The following is a 22,205-nucleotide window of genomic DNA, read 5'->3' on the forward strand; positions in this document are numbered from 1 at the left end:
TTAAACAACCCCAAAACATGCTTAATTAAGGAAGAAACCTTGTTTATTTAAAAAGATCTGCATTCCTAGAGTGTATTTGTATCCCATAAGCATAAACCCACTTGGGAGGGACCAAATTTCTATAAATAGGTATGCTGCCCTCCATTCAACCCTAATCTCATTTTTGCAGGTTTCAAGTGTTTTCAGCTTGCTATCCACACCCTGTTCGCGAAGGACATCGTAGTCCAAACTATCCATTGCAGTCTTCACTCATCTGGCGCCTGTTTCCAGCCCTCCGTCATCAGTTTGCTACTGTTTCCAACAAGGTGACTGCTATTGTCTATCATCCAGTTGTCGTATAGCCTACCACGTCAACACACTGCTGCATTTACAGGCCCCAACTACCGCCCTACAAGTTTTCTCTCTCATCCCAACCTGTCACTATTGTTTTGTCTCTCCTCCCAGCCTATGTCTACTGTTTTCTCTCTCCTCAGCCTGTCGTTGTTGTTTTCTCTCCTCCCAACTGCATTCACTATTTTCTCTCCTCACTTGCATTTTAGTCTCGATTTCTCCTGCAACCTACGTTTGCTATTTTTTCTCTCCTCCCAACTGCATTCACTATTTTCTCTCTCCTTACCTGCGTTTTCAATCTCTCACACCTACATTTTTAGTCTTTCTCTCTCCTACACTGACGTCTGCATCAAAATCCAACCTTTCTTAGCTGCATGTGCTAGTGTTCGATATCCAGAGGCTACCTTGCTGCGATTCAAGATCCGTTCAAAGGACGATACACTCTCTAGCTCATTAACCTGCCCTGGTCCTTGAGATACAGGAGTTTGAGATTCAATATTCATTCACTACATAGTGTGTTTGTTGCGTGAGCATTGTATATTCAATAGTCGTATCATTTCATTCATTGTCTGTGTTCATTGTCTCTGAGTTACCCTAACCCTAACTATGTTATTCTATAAGCATGTGCTTTGTCGTACCGTATTATTTGTGTTTTTGTGTTAGGGTATTTTCTTCACACGGTTCAACATTGCCAAAAGACAATGATTGAAAAACTACATTAAGGGCCTTGTTAGAAGTAATAGGTGGCTTATCAAGGTCACTATCAAATAAGGTATTAGCAATGGCATATTGGCCGTATTGCTTGTCTTTCTTTTTGTACCATTGGTTAACTGTGTGGCCAATACGTTTGCAGTATCAACACTTGGGCAATTGTTTCTTGGTGTAGAAGGCTACCTATGCTACATCAACATCTTTGTTGTGCCTTTCGCCATCCAAAAGCATGGTGACCATTTCTTTATATTTCATGTCTCGAGTCACCTTGAGAGCTGCCACAATTTCATGGAATTGTGCTTCTTTTATCAAGCTATTGGAAAGAAGTACAACCTTTTTGTCATCATCATCCAAATGGCTATTAAGAGTGGTCAATTGGTGATAGAAAAGACTTAAATGATTGAGATACTGCTTAACAGTCTCCAAAGGATTGTAGGAGATACTAAAAATTTATATCTTCACAAATAATTTGAAATTATTAATATCTCCCCTAAATATGGTTTGAAGGCCATCTGATATCTCTTTTTGTAAGATCAAGGTGATGAAGAGGGTTGTCAAAGAGGCCGAGGCCGATGATGGTGAGTGTGCTTTCGTTCTTCTTTAGCCATTCTTGATGAACTTGTGCATTGCCTCGCCGAACGTGGAGATGACTTTCCATGCACCTTCTCACATAAGTCTGAGCTAGATCTTTGTTTTCCCCATGGAGAACCTGATGCCCAAGAATTTTTCAATCGTGATGCTATATCTCAACATCCTGATGGTAGATGTCATGGAGAGGGCTCATATTGAAAAGGCCACTAATTTTGTGATAAAATTTTTGAGAAATTTTAAGGGGAAAAGAAAATTAGGGATAACTTTGGGTAAATTCAAGTGATTTGAAGTGAGATTTAATGGCTGGGGTAAAAGGCCCCAAAATTTGGTGGAGAAATTGGGCTCCAATAGGAAAAGCCCCAATCTGCATATGAACAGCCCTTAAGAATCCAATGTTAAAGTTTAAAACTTTAGTTTTGGACTTATCTGGTACAAATTGATGGGATGGTGACAATCAAGATGTCGCAAGTCGATGTGATGTGGCACTCAATAGATGACAGGCTGGACCCGCTAAGTCGTTGGTGAGAAGAAGACAGACGAGACGTAGCCTAGCGTCGGACACAGAGCAGGTCAACAGATTACGTGGGGCACGAGACTGACGTGCAGCGATAGGGGTCACAACAGGAGCAGGTCAGTCTGGGCAGACCGGACAGCCTTTTAGAACGGGCGCTTCTTCACATTCTTCTCTTTTTCTTTTTTTGTTGCTGCTATTGCTCTTATTTCTCAGTAGTACTGCGCAATTATGGCCAAGACACGCGAAGAGAACCAGCAAAAGATTGGGGAGCCACGGGTGAAGCTGAAGGAAAACCTCACTCTGATACCATTGATGGGTATGGAGCTCGCAAGTGACCAGCAAGCTATTGCGGATGGAACTCCATGGGAGAAGGGGGGGAGAGAGAGAGAGAGAGAGAATCCCTATAAACTTTAATTACAACATAAAATCTTCAAAAAGCACTTGCATGCAGACCAAGACTATTGCCTACAGCAAACTCTGTGCCCTCAGGAGAGAGAAAGTACTGCACACAATGCCCCATAGCCTGCATGCAACCGTAGAGAGCGAGTCTATGTTGAAGAGAGAAGCTTCCGTAGGTTGCCTTCGACCTGCCTATTGCCTACCATCTACATCATCACTTGTGTGCTTGATGTTCATGCCATGCCCGGCTGCCTCCACCTACAGCCCAGAACATCATGTCATGTCTTCCATGCATGGACCTCCAGCTCGTGCTCGCATGACACCTTGTCCATCGGCTTGCCGCCAGACATTCTAGCAAGATAAAGTTTTAACTTACAACCTTAATTAAAGTTTAAAGCCTTTCATGATTGGGCAGTTCACATGCAATCTCCAACACCTCAATTTCTATTGAAATCCCTCAAATTTTCTTAGATAAAATTTGTCACACTAGAGCCTTCTAACATCACATCGAAGCCCGTGACCATGCCTTCAAGACCACCTAAGCTCTCACCTTCAACATTGGGTACAAAATGCCCTACCAAGCATCCGTTGCTTGTTGGCGACAATGTCGCGAACAATCCACATTAACCACAATTTCCTTGACATCAATATCAAGGGAGGATTTCAAAACCATCAAACAATTTTAAAATTTCAAAAAGACAAGAATCAAAATTGATTATTATCTTTTAAAAATTAGTTAAAAATTAGGTGATCGGAATTAGACGTTGGCCATGGGCACGCATGCGCTAAGACCTTTTTATCACTTATTCAATAATTGTGTGGGGTCCTCTGCATAGATTTTAATCCAAAATGAGTTGTACTTCTTTTTATTTCTTTTTCTTTTGATTCTTAAAGGAGTTATGTTTCAAAAGGGTTTGTAGCCACTTTTTAATGGCCTCTGAGTTGAGTCTGAAAGCTATACTCACATATTCAACCTCTGGTCATGTGCCAAGTGCCTTTGAGCCATACTAGCTTTTGATCAACCTCTAAGCCATGTAATGCGCCTCTGAACCGTTTCCTACTTCATGTTCCTGAGCTCCCTAGTAGAACATATCATGACATATCTCATGTTGCATCTCTCTAGCTTATGTATCTCCTTTCCAGAATCGTTGTACGGGATTAGGCATTACCTTTGCGAGGTAAGATCTTCCCATTTTCTTTTCTCTATGTTTCACATCACAAGTTCAATCACCATGACCCAAAGGGGGTTTGTTAGTTTTATCTAATCCCTGTTTGCGAACACACATTATTGTGTATAAGTGTGTTTACATGTGAGCACATTTTACACCACTTAGCATTAAACAAGGGTCAAAGGGTTAGGTACACACCTTAGCCTAAGGGAGATTGTATGCATTTGCTTTGTTGTTTTGTCATCATTATGGCAATCATTACCTGATCTTTGATGATTTACTCAATGATTACCACTACGATTTGGTCTTGTAAAATCCTAGACAAACACGCATCTTACAAGTCCCAATATCTTGGTCTAATTTTTCAGCAATCGACCCTTGCTTTTTTATTCTTTTCATGCATTTTCCTCTCAACCAATATTTTGCTTTTGCCTGTGATAAATATGGATTTGGTAATGGAACTCCAAATATTTCCACCAATTTTCTTCTGTTCTCCCTGTGCTTAAACTGCACATGAAGTGACAGATGTTCCCTCTGGACTACGCTGACATCATACTATCCTCTCTTGAATACATACTCATTACATTGTATAAAAATATATCATTGACTTTTGAATTTAACAAAGTGTCAAGCTATGCAAAAAATTCACCAAAAAAAGTCAAGTTTGTTTCAGCCATTTAACTGACCGTAGTTGTGTGTATTGTTGCACCAGTGGTCATGCCAATATTTTGGTCAGGGACAAGCTGAAAGTCCAGATGCTGAAGCAGAATTGCCAGTGCAACAATTGCCTCTAGCATGGCAAACTGATCACCGACACATTTACGTGGACCACCACTGAAAGGTATGTACCTGGATTGGAGATATGTAACAAATTGTAAGGAAACCCATGTTTATCTAGCGTGCAGAACATGTTGAAAGAAGAAACGCTCAGAAACGACAAATATCGTAACCCATCCTGCATGAAAAGAAATAATATGAATCTAGGTTTGTGTCTGCATGTGTGCATGCATGCACTCGCGTGTTACAATTGGTACAATACTTTCCCACCAAGAAAAAAAAAGTGCATATACGCATCTCCCAATGAGAAAGAAAGACAGTATAAGTACTACTGAAGGGACAAACGATTTACCGAAAGTCTGTGTTTGTTTCATTGGGTACAGGTCCATCTAAATCAAATCTTTCAGGGAGGAATTCTTCTGCCTTGTCCCAAACCTGCTTTAAAGTTCAGAACAGGCAACAGATCACATTTGGAAATAGAAACATAGTAAATTAGTCCTACTTAAGCTCATTTTTAACAGTTCTATGCCATAATCCTCAAACCAAGCTATCATGCCTTGGGGGAATGATGAATGTTGTACACTGATATCATCACATCTTGGCCAGCTTCAAGTTTGTAACCTCCAGGTATAACATCAGGTTCTTGTGCTCTTCTTATTAAGACCTAATTATAGACCAGATCAAATTCCACATGTCCACTATCAGCACACAATTCATCTAACAAAGAACTGCAAATGCACCAAAATGATAAACATGCTTACAGGGGGGTGAGGATAAAGCCGCATCGACTCATTGATACACCTTGTCAAGTACTTCAACTCTTTTATATCAGAATAGCAAGGATTGCGTCCTTCAAGAACATGATCTAGCTCCTCACGAACCTTCAGATATGGTCCTTTATTCTGTATGATCCAAACAATGGTCATCGTTACAAATCGCACATGACACTTACTGTTTAACACTCCCGGATGAGCAGCAGCAGTTCTCTTGATAAGGGGGAAAAAATGAGGTATAATTTGGAGGTTCTTGCTGTAGGGAGCAGTAAGTTTATTGTTTGTAATAACGATGCTTATTACCATTTCTGAAATGACAATTTAATGGCCATCCATTCAGCCAAGCCATGTGCAACATGAATATATGTTAAAGGAGAACAAGGAACTAGATGCCAATCAAGAACCTCAGACAGAAACAGAGAGTGACGTATCAGATTAATAAGACAACTTTCTATTTCACCCATAAAACTGCTCCTTACAACGCAATTTAGACAGGTCAAATCTGAACAGGGAGTGACAACTTGCCTCCCCCTGCTCCCCTGCGTGTCACCGCTAGCCCCTCCTCCTTACCTTGTGCCAGCCCTCTACCCCCTCCACCTGCCTGCCTTGGCACTCGCTCCTTCTCATGTGATCTCTTACCTGCCTCCACTCCCATAGCCAACAGCTACTGCCACCCTCATGTGGAGCCAATGCCACCACCAGTCCTCCCCCACCACCATACTTAAAGCCATTTCTCCTTTCCTCACACACCCCTGGACAGCTGCATGTTGCAACTGGTTTTGTCTTCTCCCTCTCACCCTCCCCAGAAATACCAGAAACTGCACATGCCTCTCCCTCCTTCCAAGCTGCATCCTGAGCCATTCCCTCTCTTTGCAGCAGCCTTCCAAGTCCCTGCCTCTAACATGCAGATCGAGTGTTTAGGTTGCAAGTTTTACCACCAGCAATCAGGCAACCAGCAGGGCAACCTGTGCAGGCAAGAAATGCAACTCCAGCAGCTCTGTGAAGAAGAAAGAAGAAAATCAAATTGCAATCTTCTTCTGACTCTAATTCTAAAGAGACAACAAGCACAAAGGGCTTCCCAAGTGTCCACTCTGGAAAGACCTTGCATCCCAATGAGAAGTGCTAGAAGTACCTCACCTTTGTCTTGGTGCAAAGGATAGAGTGAAGGAGCCTATCTCTTCATCCACATCTGCTTCCGTGTTATGACCAAGTTGGACTTCCTTCACATCCATTAGGTGGAGGATTGTCCCTCAATTTTCTTGTCTTAGAGAGGCCATTGCTCACGGATATTGGTGCCTCAAGTCACATCACTTAAAAGTGTGATTGACTGCAGGATTCTCCTTCCCAAGAGGGTACTGTCACCAGCGTGACATCTCATGAATGCTTATCAACGGTGTTGGCACCATGTCGATTCTGCCCAACCATCCATCTTTGAATTTCATAGCTGAGGTCTTCCATATTCCAGATTTGGGCTTCCATCTCCTCTCAATCTATGGCCTTACCCTTCTTGGTACTTGGTTTACCTTCAACAGCTCAACCATCTTTTTAGAGGATGCTACCTTAGGAGCCGTTCTTTGGACAGGTTGTCAAGAGAGTGGACTGTATCGCCTCTATTTCCTTCTTTTAAGCAAGGTCCCTCATCATCTTCCCATTGTCTCACCCATTAGGCTACCTTTTCTTCCAAGGTTCCTACCCATCCCCCATCTCCTCTGGTGGTTCCTCTACCCCATTCAAGGGGGATATCAGCATTCATGATGAGAGTGTGGATTCCCAGAACCTTGAATCAGTTTCGCACGGGAATTCCCAAGATCATAAGGAGCTTTTTCAGACATGCACATCTTCACAAGGCCTTTGTCTCATGGAGTGGCTATTCTCCATGTTTTTCTAGCCAACCTTGCTATTAGCATGCCCATGCAATGCTCTTTGTTCCTTGATGTTTAACTCTAGTAAGAGTGCTTTATAGTGACTTCGATAGCTCCTCACTATCATATTTTTATCAGATCAAAAACTTGGCATTCATTCCTAACCAGATACATTTGGTGTGCCCCCATTCGAGGGCAATCCACTGATTCTGCTTCCATTGGCATCTTTCCACCCCTACCAATGGGATTTCATCTGAAGAGGGGGTGGCCATGCTTCCAGTTCTCTCCATCAATCCCACATGGATTGATCTTCCATCAAATTTTTTGCTTCTCTCACCTTCAACCACACCTCGGATTTGAGGAGGGGTGTTAGCAGACATGTTATTCATTGTCTTGTACCATGTACATCTCTTGCTTGTGAGTCTCAATCTGAGTTAAAGGACATTGGGATCTGTGTTACTCTCATGGTCTGCAAGTCTGTCTTTCGTGTCAAATGCTTTCATTGCAGCCACATCAAGTGGAGATCAAGGTTTCTAAGCCTTGATCTCTCATCAACTGCTTCACTTAGCCTATTCACGCGGATCATTTTATGGAGTGCATTACACAACTTATAAATATTGCATCAGGGGCATCATCTCTTCCACATGGGCAGCCAGTTTTGTAGGCATCATCTTCTGGGTAGCATCAAGTCCACCTGTGTATTGTCCATTGCCTATATATAGGCTGCCACTAACATGCCTTTATCATCACATCATTCAGCCAGCCATCATTCTGCCTCATCTTCCTCAATCAAACTCTCATCTTCTGCAATCAGTCCAATGCCCTCACTAAAGTACCTCTGCACATGGAAGGGCCGATTATGTGCAACCTTGTGTAAGTGTCCAAATCAGTGTTTTTGTTCTATTTCTTTTACATTTTATCTGTTGCTCTCTTCTCTCTATGCTCCTTTCCCACTTGTTGTGCACTCTCTGACTTTTCCCATTCCCCATAGCGGAAAATTCATGTTGTTGAGTTGAAAGGGAAGACCCAGTAACCAGTCCTTGGATCCATTGCTCGCCTGGTAAGACATCCGTGACTAGAGGTTGTGGATTGGGAAGGATACTAGATGAGTTGGATGAGGGATTCTAGGCAGTGGGCTTAGCCCACCTCATCAATCTCAGAAGGGTTGGTGAGTTTCTTCTCCTACACAGCACAAGTGGGCATGTACATCTTGATGTGTGCAGATCTCAAAAAGGTTGGTGAGTATATTCTCCTACACAGCACAAGTGGGCATGCACATCTTGATGTGTGCAGAGAGGAATAGCTCCATTTGTAGCTGGCAGTGAGTGAAGTACAGCATCACAGACCCTTTAAGACAAACATGTTGACAGTGCCTCTTAAGACAGTTGACAATCGCAGAGGGATTCTTTCTTTATTTAGCTAGTCCTTTAGGACAAACATGTTGACAGTGCCTCGTAAGACAGTTGACGATAGCAGAGGGATTCTTTCTTTATTTGGCTAGTTGCTCACAATGGACTGGTCATCTTATTAGCACCGATACAACAAGAGGGGGCATGTCAACTTTGCTCACAACAATTGCTTGGAGACCCATCTTGATGTGTGCAGAGGGGAATAGCTCCCCATGTAGCTGGCAGAGAGTGGAGTTGAGCATCACAGACCCTTTAAGACAAACATGTTGGCAGTGCCTCTTAGACAGTTGACTATCGCAGAGAGATTCTTTCTTTATTTGGCTAGTTGCTCACAATGGACTGGTCATCTTATTAGCACAAATACAACAAGAGGGGGTTACGTCAACTTTGCTCGCAACAATAATGCTTAGAGACCCCAGACTATTACCATTGGTCTTGCGCAGAAGCTGAGGTCCTGTGGAAAGGAGCTTGCAGGATTCAGTGACAAGCTGAGCAGAGACTAGGGTGCATTACCTAGGACACTTTCAACTGGTGAATAGTTAATTAGTTAGGCTTGTCACCTACTCTGAGTCCATGGAAGCTAGATCATGTTGAAGGTCACTCAAATGTCAACCTCTCAAGTATTCACTAATACTCCAAGTGCCCAATGTTGTAAGGACCCCCAATGAAAAGAAGCCATAATGGGCACTGCGGTAGGTAGTGGAGTATACACCCGATGAGTTTTACAGCATTTGACATTTGTTGAAATCACCATCAAAGCTCGTAGGAGAATACTGAAGACCCTTCAGCCATCAATTGTATCGATTTCATATAAAAGAATTTTTTATTCTCTACTAGACTTTCTCTTGTACTTGTGTCTGCTGTTATCTTCCCCTGTGCCTTGTTTTCTTTCAGATCATATGTTGTTTCCCCCCCAAGAAAAGAAGATTCTATTAATAGCACCTTAGGAAAAAACTGTAGGTAAAAAACAAAGTACAAAAGGCCATGTGTCTAGGAGCTTATCAAGGGTGTTACAGGAAGGCTTATTTGGAAGGCATGCTATGAGCTGATCTTCAGAAGGGGAATCCAGCCGCCAATGAGTTGAGGGAGATGTTTCTGCACACTTGACACCACCATGGTCTGTTCTTCATGTTACACATGGCCACCCCTGACAGTGCTACAGCCCCCCTCCTTGCCTTCTTTCTTCCTTCCCTCCCAAACCACCCTGAGATATGTCATATTTTCATGTAGCTCTCTAGCTTCAACTACACTGTTGAGCCCTTTTGATTCCCCCGCCCCCCCCCCCCCCAACAACAAAAAAGAAGCCACTAAAGAGCAGCAAAATAGCAAATGAATGCTTCTTATGTGCTCTCCTATGATGGGCTACTCCATATTATAAAAAAGTATGTGTGATAACCCAATGATCAGCCCCTTAAGAGAAAGGCTTCCTATAGCTCCCTTGGAAAGCTGATTTTTAGAATGACATGCCTTCACACTTTTCAGAAGCAATCACACACAAAAGTTCTAGTGTATTCCACATTCCTGGTGGTGAACTCTATTAAATCCTAGAAGGCATATCAGTTAACTAAACAGTAACTTAAGTCCCAACTGTAATCCAGGAAATCATTTTTAAAGCATCAACAATTCAATTAAAATTACCAAAACATAAACAATAAAAAAAAGTCTTATTAAGAATGCAATTATGTATTTTACTTCCTTTCATTAATCCAACACGATTAATTTTTTCTGTGAGAAACAGCACCGTTTCAAGTGCCTTTTCTTAACAGTTGGCAAAAGCTGAAAAGCCAATTTTGTACATAGAGAAGGCCCGATAGCGTATGTCCATAGACAAACCAAGATGAGCCAACGCTTGATTGATAAAATTCTAGAAGCCTTGCTCAACTTGAGCACAAAAAACAGCATCAATGGCTAACCTTGCTCAGGAGATATAAAGTCCAGGTTAAGACGGAGCCTGTTGTTTCATGACCAGCCACAAGCATTGATAATAAATCATCCCGCAACTGAGTGCTCGAAACCTGCAAGGACAAAGACTAGTTGAATAACTATCCTAAGAATAGAAACTCAATCAAAACCTCTGTATATATAATGAAGCTGCAACCTCCTCTCGGCTTGCCAGAAGAAATCGGAGAATGCTTGGATCAGCCTCATTGACGTACTCTTCTTCATTCAGTTGTTCTCCTTCAGCTTCCACAATAGCCTTACATCTTGCCACTAGTTCCTCCACTGTTTCACGAATAATAGAAACAGCATTTAACGCTTTCACTTGCCTTGGCACCACCTTACATAAAAATGGGACCTGCAAGACACAACTGGAACATTAAAGCAGTTTCTTGAACATCTGCTGCATTTCTCAGGTCAGAAATGCCACTTTTTCTGGCATATGAATTTTTGCTTGAATACATCACATTGAAAACCCTTCAAGAGACTTACATGGTTTGGCAGTACAGACTGCCAAACTGGTTATTTTATTAGCCTGCTCTACTTTTAAGAACCGATTGGTGCCACTAGATACCAGCAGTAGGTTGCTGGGGCCAGAAATGCCACTTTTTCTGGCATATGAATTTTTGCTTGAATACATCACATTCAAAAACGTTCAAGAGACTTACATGGTTTGGCACTGTAGACTGCCAAACTGGTTATTTTATTAGCCTGCTCTACTTTTAAGAGCTGATTGATGCCACTAGATACCAGCAGTAGGTTGCATCTCTTCTTTACCTTGCCAACCTGGATGTTTCCTTTTCAAACACCATCTTGAATCAATCCTCATCAAACTCATTGCAAGAATGTATGCTAGTGCTTCCCTATGTAAAGGTACTTCTTCACTCTCCCTTCATGTAGTAAAGCAATTTTCATGCTACTTTAATTAGGCCAATTAGTTTATTTTAGGCTAGAGTATAAAAGGCAAGAGAGTGCCAATGTAACATATCTTTTTCAATTCATTTCTTGAAACTCCACTTCTTGGAGCTAGAAGGTTTCTTCCTTCCCACTATTGCAAAGGGTGTGTACCTTGCAGCAGCTATCATCATAGTATTCTCAACAAGCAGCCATGGCTTCAACATTTGTATTTCTCCTTCTCATTGAATATGAATGGCAAGCTATGGTTTGTTTCTAGCATTTCTTGGAGGCATTTCTTGTTAGTTTTCTTGTATTTTCTTGGATGTGGCAAAGTATCATTTCACTTCACTACAAAGGCACTGCTTTACCAGGTTCTATGTATTTAGACTGGGCTAGAGATATTGACTACAAGAGATCCCATGGAGCTATAGTCAAAGCACTGGATGGAAACGGGCTCGATAGGCATTACAAATTATTGAAAAAGATGGTGGTGGCAGCACTGGACCCAAACACTGATGTGCAAATGGCAAGGAGGCAGTAAAAAGATGATGGCAATCAGCTGATAGTGGAGAGCAAGGAAGAGTGATGAAACTAGGGTAAAGTGTCACAATGGCCATGATTCTCCTTTTTTAGAACTTTCTAAGTCAGTTGACTTACCAAGTCTCTAGAAATTCGTATTTGATTTTATTTAATCTAGTTTCTTTTTGGGGGTATATGAGAACTGGTAGAATTTCACCAATGATAGGTATATCTTTCAGGCTAATTCTTAGGTAGCTTCACAAGAGAGTGACTGATCCAAGTGGAGTCACCTAGATGAGACATTGTGAATATAAGCTCATGAATTAGAATGTGACACATGACCTAAAAGTAGCACAAAAGGTGTCTGGGGTTCAAATAACATGGGCAGGCTAAGGTACACTAACCACAAAATGGAAAGTGAGCCAAAATGACCACAATTAGGCAAAAATCCAAACATCCCTCATTGACTAGGTGTACTGCTCACAACCAAGAGATGACCATGACTACTAAAAACCCCTCTTGAACCTTGGAGATTGGGTGTGTTTAAAATCCTGAGCAATGCAAGTAAGGAAGAAGCAAAGGATATAGACCCTCCATGAAGATGTCTACCACCTTGTCCACTTTAGAACCAAACACCAGCTCCAACTCCAAATTCACGATCCACTCTCAAACAATTTGGTATTGAATCTCTTTTGCTTCGTATGAGCCTCAAATATAGGATTCCTAGCTCTCACCAACAAGCAGCTCTATGTAATACCCCACCTCCCCTAGCCGCCACCGAACAGGTGGCGAGGGGGAAGGGGTTGACAAGAAAGTCGAGGCAGGAGGAATGGGCGACGTCGATGAGGGAGGGGTAAGTCGACATGGAAGATGATGATGAAGACGGCCAGAATGACAGTGGAGCTACAGGCGATAACAGCGAGGTTGACGAGCAAGACGAGGACGTCGATGAAGATAAGGACGACGACGCGAATGAGGGGAGGAAGGCCACGTGTGCCACCTCACCCCCCCCCCCTCCCCCCCAAATTAACCACGCCCCCATTTCCACTATAAAAACCCCCCAACCGTAATGAAAAAAGGATATATATAGAGCCTTAGAGGAGGGGCCAAGAGGCTGCAAGGAAGAGAGGGAGAGAGAGAGAGGAGAGAATAAGGGAAGAAGGAGAAGAAGAGAAGAAGAAGAGAGGGAGAGAGAGAGGAGAGAAGAAGAGAAGAAGGTGACTATGTTTATCAATCCTTTGGATTAGATGCAACAACAACTCTAGGGCAAGCGAAGAGCTCAAGGATTAGGAAACCCTAAGTCAAAGGAAAGACCGATGCTTTTGTACTCATTTTTAGGAAGAAGGATTCGGTTATCAATCAAAGTAAGGGACTATTAGAACTCATGTCTTGAGCAATGTCCTAGCTGAATGAAGTGTTAAGTAATTTTTGCATGGAATCACTTGGATCCCAAGGGGGAGAGCAAACACGCGATGGAAGGTTATCCAGACTATTCTTGCAATGTTTGGAAAATGATACCATTGTTTTTGTTGATTAATCATACAATGTCCTAAATGTTTTTGCAGTAAATTGATTGTTGGGATGTGATTTGAATGATTATTCCAAGTGCTTGTGTTTTGGCAAGGGTCACTAATGACAAGTTGCCATGGAACATAAAGCAATGTTTCCTTGGAAGATGATATTAGGCCGATTGCCTTGATTGTGCTTGATTCTTAATTGGATTAATTAAGGAAGTATATTTTACGCGGGTGGATCATCTCCAAGGTCACGCCGCGTCTCAACCCGAAAGGGCACTGATCGATTCACGGGCCGAAGGTCGAGTGGTGAAAAGGCCAACCACGGAAAGTGTGTCTCGCTCCTAGGTCGCTTGGAGTCAGTGGAGCTCTAGACACCCCTTGTTGCCGAGTCTCGAACGAAGTTGAAGACTACCGTGAGCCCAACGTCCGGGGCATTGGAAGATCCTATTCTAGATAAAGGGTAAAAATTATGGTGCCATGTAATTTGGACCAGTTACTTTTGCAGGCAAAAGGAATACTTCTATCGGACAGAAGGAATACATAATTTCTCCTGTATGGGCAGGAGACAAAGATTACCTGGAACATAAGTTAAGGAACTTGTTTGTCAAAAGGATTGCTTGCTCTGTATTTATGTATATACTGTAAATTACACAAACGAACCCTATTCCCTAAAAGGCTTAATTAATAAAGCTGATTTTAAATGTCACACATAATTGTGGTAGGACCATTAGAAAACTAAAGCTATCAAGGGAAGCGGGTAGGCAGAACCCCTGATGGGTCTGTCCTATGGTAGGGTGGTCCCACAAAACTGGGAGGCTTCTCATAAGATTTTCCGTCGTTCGACCTTTAGATATTGTTAAGTTAGAACCCGATTTATGCCGTTTTAGGGGACCAAAATGGGACTATGCCCTACGAGCAGAGAGATTGAGCGGCACATCCCTCTCGTTTGCCATTCTCTTTGAACCAAGTACAACATGGATCTGCTTCGGATTGGATATCTCTACGTAAAGTAGGATGTCCAAAACCCGACGCCAGAATGCTATCAGGAGACCTTGACCCCGAGGAACCCAAGTTTCAGGTCGATTCTAGTGGGTTCGGCCGCGAACGTTCTGTTGCGAGGTGGACTCGGGAAACCCTAGGCAACAAACCCCGTGACATTCCATGGGAGTGCCGGGCGGCGTCGCCTGGGCTCGTCTCTCGATAGACCGTTAAAAACATGCCTGGACAACCGATAGGCGGCGAGCAAGTTACAATTGGTATCAGAGCGAAAATTCGTAATGATGCATAATTGATTAATGTATAGTTGGTAGACATATCCTAAACAAAATAATCTAAGTGGTATGGCTTGATTGTCAGGCACCTTTTGCACCCACAAACCCTCACATGCAAGAGAAGAAATTCCTTCTCAAGCAAATTAAGGCACCCGAGTTTGATGGAGAAGGCATAGACGTCATAGCAGAGATGAAGATATGGATTGAGTCAATGGATGATTATTTTTCTGCTTCGGGAACTGCTCCAACCAATCAAGCAATGATAGCCAAACTTAAATTAGTTGGCCAAGCTCAGTTATGGTCAAAGCAATGGTGCCAGAATCAAAGTATTTCTGAAATCGTTGTTACTTGGGCTCAGCTGAAAGATGTCATAAGTGGACGATACCTTCCACCGACCTACCGGACTTTGAAGATGAGTGAATTCTTCAAGCTCAAGCAGCTAGAATTAACCTTGGAAACCTACTATTCAAAGTTTGTGATCTTACTAAAATACGCGCCACCTATGTATATTGCGCAACAAGTATCCAAGTTTTACCATGCCTAAACACTCCTCTGAACCACTGTCTTGAAGCAATGCGTCCAACGAACTTGCAAGATGCATTACTTCGAGCAAAGCCAATCGTCCAAGAACTTGGATCGGGCAATGGTGACAAAGATAATCCCCGAAATCAGAGCAAGAGATACCACATTTGCGGAGAATTAGGGCACATCCATAGGAGATGTCCCTACCATCAATGCTTCCATTGCAATGAGCTGGGACACGTCCAAGCAAACTGCCCTAACCTAAGTCCAGAAGACAGTGAACCTCCAAGGAAACGAAGCTACACAAGTGCAGTCTTTGGATATATAGAGGAATCTGATGAAGAGGAAGACCTAGAGCCTACTACACCTTTTTAGGATGATTAGCGATCCTAGCAATTCTATTGACATGTAATACAACTTCTATTTGAAATAAACCCTACTCTTGTACCTACTGTTAATTGTAATAATATGAGTTGCACTACTTGAAACATTAAGAGTAGCGCAACGGAGTCGAGCAGACGCATGGTGGGTCCTAACCGACAAGCCCTAAGCCCCATTAATGCTTGTCTTCCTCCCTAGTTTTTTTAAGATGAGGACATCTCGAGCCTCTAAGGGAGAGAGGATGTAATAGTCCCCCCCCCCCTCCCCCCAACCACTACCGAACAAGTGGCGAGGGGAAGGGGATTGACAAGAAAGTCAAGGGGGGAGGAACAGGCGACGTCGACGAGGGAGGGGTAAGTCGACATGAAAGATGATGATAAAGACGGCAAGAATGACAGTGGAGCTGCAGGCGATAACAGTGAGGTTGACGAGAAGGAGGACGACGTCGATAAAGATAAGGACGATGACGCGAACGAGGGGAGGAAGGCCACGTGTGCCACCTCACCCCCCCCCATCAACCACACCCCCTTTTCCACTATAAAAACCCCCCAATCGTAATGAAAAAAGAATATATATGGAGCCTTAGAGGAGAGGCCAAGAGGTTGCAGGGAAGAGAGGGAGAGAGAGAGGAGAGAAGAAGAAAAAAAGGAGAAGAAGAAGAAGAGAGGGAGAGAGAAAGAAAGAAAGAAAGTTATATTAACGTCTTCTAAAGACCAAAACTGGCCTATGAGACAAACTGTGAGAGAAGAGAAGAAAAGAAGAAGAGAAGAAGAAGAGAGGAGAAAAAGAGAGAGGGAGAGAAGAAGAAGAAGAAGAAGAGGAGAGAGAGATAGGGAGAGGAACAGAGAGAAGAAGAGAAGAAGAGGAGGAGCCCTTCCTCTCCTTAGAGGGTGACCACACGCATTGCTCTTCTCCTCTCCCCGCGAATCTAATCCTCATCTCCCCGCAATTTTAATCCTCCTCTTCTCGCGAGTCTAATCCTTTCGAGAAGAATCACCCGGCACACCATCTCTTCGACGAGAGAAAAAGAGTGATTTATAGGCCGAAAGTATGGCCCCAAAACGGAGGGAGTCATGCATCAGCAGTAATCCCGCATCCAGCAATGGAGCCACCGGCCAAGGCATTTCTGCGAATATGAATACAACGTCGAATAGGGATAATGCATATCCGAATATCCAGGTAAATTCCTTCCACAACCATAGATGACCTTGCATAGATTTATGTTTATGGCGCATTGAGGTTCACACAAACCCATGACTCAAATACTTTGCATCCCCGTGCTATATGACAAAGTCATATGTGGCATAAAAGAACATATAAGGTTACTTAAGAGTTATGCACATAGACGGTACATGCCTGGAAAAGACACTATGAAACATACATCGATGGTACACAAATTGATCTTGCATTAAAGTCTTGCTAATATCTCGAACTATTAGTTCATTGGGATCTTGAAGTCATGCGTAGCTAGTACAAACAACAATCATTGGGATTAAGACTACGATGCCTTGAGATTCGCCGATAGTGACTATGTTTATCAATCCTTTGGATTAGATGCAACAACAACTCTAGGGCAAGTGAAGAGCTCAAGGATTAGGAAACCCTAAGTCAAAGGAAAGACCGATGCTTTTATACTCATTTTTAGGAAGAAGGATTCAGTTATCAATCAAAGTAAGGGATTATTAGAACTCATGTCTTGAACAATGTCCTAGCTGAATGGAGGAAGTGTTAAGTAATTCTTGCATAGAATCACTTGGATCCCAAGGGGGAGAGCAAACACGCAATGGAAGGTTATCGAGACTATTCTTGCAATGTTTGAAAAATGATACCATTGTTTTTGTTGATTAATCAAACAATGTCCTAAATGTTTTTGCATTAAATTGATTGTTGGGATGTGATTTGGATGATTATTCCAAGTGCTTGTGTTTTGGCAAGGGTCAGTAATGACAAGTTGCCATGGAACATAAAGCAATGTTTCCTTGGAAGATGATATTAGGCTGATTGCCTTGATTGTGCTTGATTCTTAATTGGATTAATTAAGGAAGTATATTTTACATGGGTGGATCATCTCCAAGGTCACGCCGCATCTCAACCCGAAAGGGCACTGCTCGATTCACGGGCCGAAGGTCGAGTGGTGAAAAGGCCAACCACGGAAAGTGTGTCTCGCTCCTAGGTCGCTTGGGGTCAGTGGAGCTCTAGACACCCCTTGTCGAGTCTGGAACGAAGTTGAAGACTACTATGAGCCCAACGTCCGGGGTGTTGGAAGATCCTATTCTAGATAAAGGGTAAAAATTATGGTGCCATGTAATTTGGACCAGTTACTTTTGTAGGCAAAAGGAATACTTCTGTCGGAAAGGAATACATAATTTCTCATGTATGGGCAAGAGACAAAGATCACCTGGAACATAAGTTAAGGAACTTGTTTGTCAAAAGGATTGCTTGCTCTGTATTTATGTATATGCTGTAAATTACGCGAACGAACCCTGTTCCCTAAAAGGCTTAATTAATGAAGCTAATTTTGAATGTCACACATAATTGTGGTAGGACCTAATTAGAAAACTAAAGCTATCAAGGGAAGCGGGTGGGCAAAACCCCTGGCGAGTCTATCCTATAGTAGGGTGGTCCCAGAGAATTGGGATTCTTCTTACAAGGTTTTCCGTCGTTCGACCTTTAGATATTGTTAAGTTAGAACCCAATTCATGCCGTTTTAGGGGACTGGAATGGAACTATGCCCTACGAGCAGAGAAGTTGACCGGTGCATCCCTCTTGTTTTCCATTCTCTTTGAACCAAGTCTAGTATGGATCTGCTTCGAATTGGGTATCTCTATGTAAAGTAGGATGTCCAAAAACCGACGCTAGAATGTTGTCAGGAGACCTTGATCCCTAGGAACCCAAGTTTTAGGTCGATCCTAGTGGGTTCGGCCGCGAACATTCTGTTGCGAGGCGGACTCGGGAAACCCTAAGCAACAAACCCTGTGACATTCCATGGGAGTGCCGGCGGCGTCGCCTAGGCTTGTCTCTCGATGGACTGCTAAAAACGTGCCTAGACAACCGATAGGTGGCAAACACGTTACACTCTAACTATCACAATGAAAAATTGTAAGCTCTTTCTAAGGAAGCCAATCTCAACCAATATCTGCCTCAACCAAACAGCATATTGGGCTACAAAATAAGCACGTCTATACTCTACCTCTGTAGAAAAAACAGCATGTCGGCACTTAACAACTTCAATCAATGGCACCTATACCCAGAGTAAAATAGAAACCTATAGTGGATCTCAACACTATCTCAATCTGAGTTGGTCCAACCTATCAAAGAGAGCCTCCCTCCACATGACCCCATGTGTGGGGTGCCTCACAATTACCGCAAAACCCATAAAGATGTGGCCTGCAAATATCATTGACGAGGCCTGCAAACATCTAGTCACATACAATTTGGCTCCATGGTTGTAGGCACCCAAATCAATATGCTGTTTTTCTTTCTTTTTTTTTTGTGGGGGGGGGGGGGAGAAACATTTGTAGTTTAAATATTAGTGGATAAAAACGTTTGACTCAAACACTTTCTTTAATAGTTTGCAGTTTGCAAAGAGTTGGAGACTTGTAGGGTTGAAGATTTTTGTTGCCTTAGAGTTTAATGGTGATGCTGTGGAGACAAAGCTTTGGATTTGGGTTTGCTGCTACAATTAACCAATCTATATATCTATTGAAATCTGTCAATGCCACAACTGTAAACAACTCAACCACATTCTTCTACAACAAGATAAAAATCTTGATGTGATAATTGAAATGTTGCGAGCCCATGAACAAAGTGGAATAAGCAACTATCATCTCAATGTCCCTTCTCAACACATCCCACATCGAAGCAATGTGCTCCACATGACTACCCTGCCCTGTAATGATCACATCATAAACATAATATTAACATAGCTTACCAACCCCATATGCCAATCCACTAATATCAAACTCGGATTACCTACTTCACCCCATAGAGACCCTTCCACAAGCAATAAACATGATCCAATGATCTTGGAACATTGTAACCTTGTGGCTGCTCAACATCAATCTTCTCCTGAAGAACATTCACAAAGGCTGACTTCACAGCCATCTAGCAGCCACACCTACCTGTGATGGGAAGGCACTTCTAAGATTATCCATAGTCATCTGAGTTGTCAATACAAAGGCATCTACAACATCAACCTGGCCTCTAGGTAAATCCCTTGGCGATAAGCTTGGATTTGTGCTTTTCCAAGGATCCATCAACCCTCTACTTGGCCTATACGGCACCTCCCAATCATTCTTCACTTGTACTCACCACACTCTCTCACTTCTTCTGAGACTTTCATCTCCTCTCTCCTTCCATCATCTTCTTTAAGCGCCCTATCATCTTCCACATCAGGTTTGCATTTTGGAGCCCATTCTGTTGGTGTCAACTTCTCCACCTTGGCGACACCTCATCTCTGCCTAGCGTCAGCATCCCCAACTTGGCGATAGCTTCCTCCACCTAGGCCTCAATCTCCACTCACTTGGCATCATCTACACAGTCTCTTGATTTGCATTTGCAGCCTATGAACACTTTTCCTTCACCTGGCATTTGCATCATCAGCCTATCGTCAACTTTCCAAGCTCCAAACACTTCTGTTTTGGTTCCTAGTGTTAGCAATTGTCATCCCTTGGCGGAGCAGGCAGCCACGTCACCAGTGCCACGTCAGCTGCCATGTGGCAGTCTGGTGCAGGTCGGACAGATCTGTACCAGTCGGCTGAAATGCAGCCGACCTGCCATATTTTATCGCCTATTCCCAGGCTATTTATAGCCGGCAGTCAGCACATTATTCCCCACTTGTGATTGCAGATTTCAGGCAGGAGATCGTGTAGATTGCAGCGTACTTCGAGGTGAACAGCAGGTTGCATCATCGAGGTGAAGACACGCAGTCACGCGCACTGCGCCCGTGTATATATCTGCATATCTTTGTATACAGCACACCTTATACAGCAGATCATCTTCCACTGTCTCTTTCTCTCTCTCTCTTCTCTCTGTGTTCACTCTCTCTCTCTCAGCCTTGGTCCCACGCTTCCGCATCGCTGCACTCTGACATGGTATCAGAGCAGTGAAGAAGGGCTGACTGAGTGAAGAACCTGCCTGAAGAGGAGATTCCATCGCGACACAAGGCTGCGTTTCCAGCGTTCGAGGGCGAGCGGGAGGGCTGCGCATCGGAACAAGGCTGAAGCGAGCGTGGGCGCACGGGAAAGGAGTCCAATTGGTAAATTTGCTGCTGTTTGCTGCTGTTTGAAGAGGAGGAAGGCTGTGTTTTCAAATTTCAAGTGCAGGTTTTACTTTTTCATCGCCTCTGATGGTTGAAGAAGGTTCGGGACGCGGAAGAAAGAGCCCTAGCAGGCTGCGTTTTCATAGTCAGAGGGGGCTGCTTTTGCGTTTATGCAAGCATTACAAGTGAAGATGTCTACAGAGATTGACTTGGAGTTCCAGACGATCATGGATCGGAAGGTGCCTGTCTTACCAGCTCTTCCCTCAGATCAAAAGCTCGATGGCGACAATTACCGCATCTGACGCGTGATGATGTTGGCCATCCTTGAGTCTTACGATTTGGCAGAGCTTGTACAGGAGGAGATCGACCGGCCCTCGGTGAGAGATGAGTCCAAACTCTCTTCCGATGCTCGTGCAGAGTTGGCCAAGGCCCAATCTCACTGGGACAAACTAAATGCCCGGATTCGTTCTTTTCTTTTTCTTTCTTGTACTACAGCCGTGATAGCCCACATCGAGCACTCGACGGTGGCTTGAGAGATATGGCTGGAGCTTGACCAGATGTATAACCGGATGACCCTTATGAAATGGGTTTCTTTGGAGGTCCAGATGCGGACCTTGTCCGTGAACAAGTCTTCTTCGTTGCGGGAGCACATCAACAAGCTTAGACAGCTTCAGATGTAGGTTCAGAATGCGAGGAAGCCGATTTCCTCTAAAGACATGGCGATCACACTCTTGTCCCAGTTGCCACCAGGATTCGGTGCTTTTTACTCCGCCCTTATTGCTTCGGGGCGTGAGCCAACTCTTCGGTGGGAAGAGTTGGTTCCTATGGTCTTGAACCAAGAGGAACAACTAAAGGGACAACATGCTTCCAAGTCGAAAGCATTGACAGGTCAAGCCTCTCAGAAGAAGGGGAAGGACCAAAAGAAGAAGAAGGAGGACAACAAGTCAAAGAAGGACAAGGAAAAAGAATCCACATGCCATATTTGTGGTACGACCGGCCATTGGAAGAAGGATTGCCCCGACAAAGACAAGAAGGACACCAACAAGAAGGAATCGAAGCGGTGACTGCACCCTCATCAGCTGCGTTTCTTCATCTAGAGTCATTGAGGACTCTACACCGAAGGCTTCTGATGCTGCCGATGACAGCCCCCCAGGCTCGAGAGTGGATCGTAGACAGTGGTGCCTCCCGGCACACGACTCCTTCATCAGTTGGTGTTGCCCAGTTGTGACCTTCGCATGGGCAGATTCTCATCGGAGATAGCTCTTCGGTGTCTATTGCAGGACGGGGTGAGATGCAGCTTATTCCAGATGGACGTGGTGGTACCCATACCTCAGAGGTGTTGCATGTGCCAGGTTTAGGATATCA

At 43.5% G+C, this 22,205-nt stretch overlaps 1 protein-coding gene across 5 annotated transcripts in view; it reads right to left on the bottom strand.

Moving 5' to 3' along the window:
* LUT1 (Cytochrome P450 superfamily protein) overlaps positions 1-22,205 on the bottom strand; it is an 82,388-nt gene that overhangs the window by 32,260 nt on the left and 27,923 nt on the right. For all 5 annotated transcript variants that reach the window (XR_015694375.1, XR_015694379.1, XM_087697208.1 and 2 more), the window contains 6 exons: positions 10,634-10,831; positions 10,449-10,550; positions 5,253-5,393; positions 5,048-5,155; positions 4,844-4,926; positions 4,401-4,563 (listed from right to left, as the gene is read on the bottom strand). Coding sequence is in view for 3 of the 5 variants with exons in the window: in XM_087697208.1 (XP_087553334.1) it covers positions 4,401-4,563; positions 4,844-4,926; positions 5,048-5,155; positions 5,253-5,393; positions 10,449-10,550; positions 10,634-10,831 (795 nt within the window). In the remaining 2 variants the exon portion in view is untranslated. The remainder of the gene's footprint in view (positions 1-4,400; positions 4,564-4,843; positions 4,927-5,047; positions 5,156-5,252; positions 5,394-10,448; positions 10,551-10,633; positions 10,832-22,205) is intronic.

This window comes from Lygodium microphyllum, chromosome 2, assembly GCF_053477565.2.
Source record: "Lygodium microphyllum isolate KBCC chromosome 2, Lygodium_microphyllum_v1.1.10, whole genome shotgun sequence".
In the NCBI taxonomy this organism is placed as follows: Eukaryota; Viridiplantae; Streptophyta; class Polypodiopsida; order Schizaeales; family Lygodiaceae; genus Lygodium; species Lygodium microphyllum.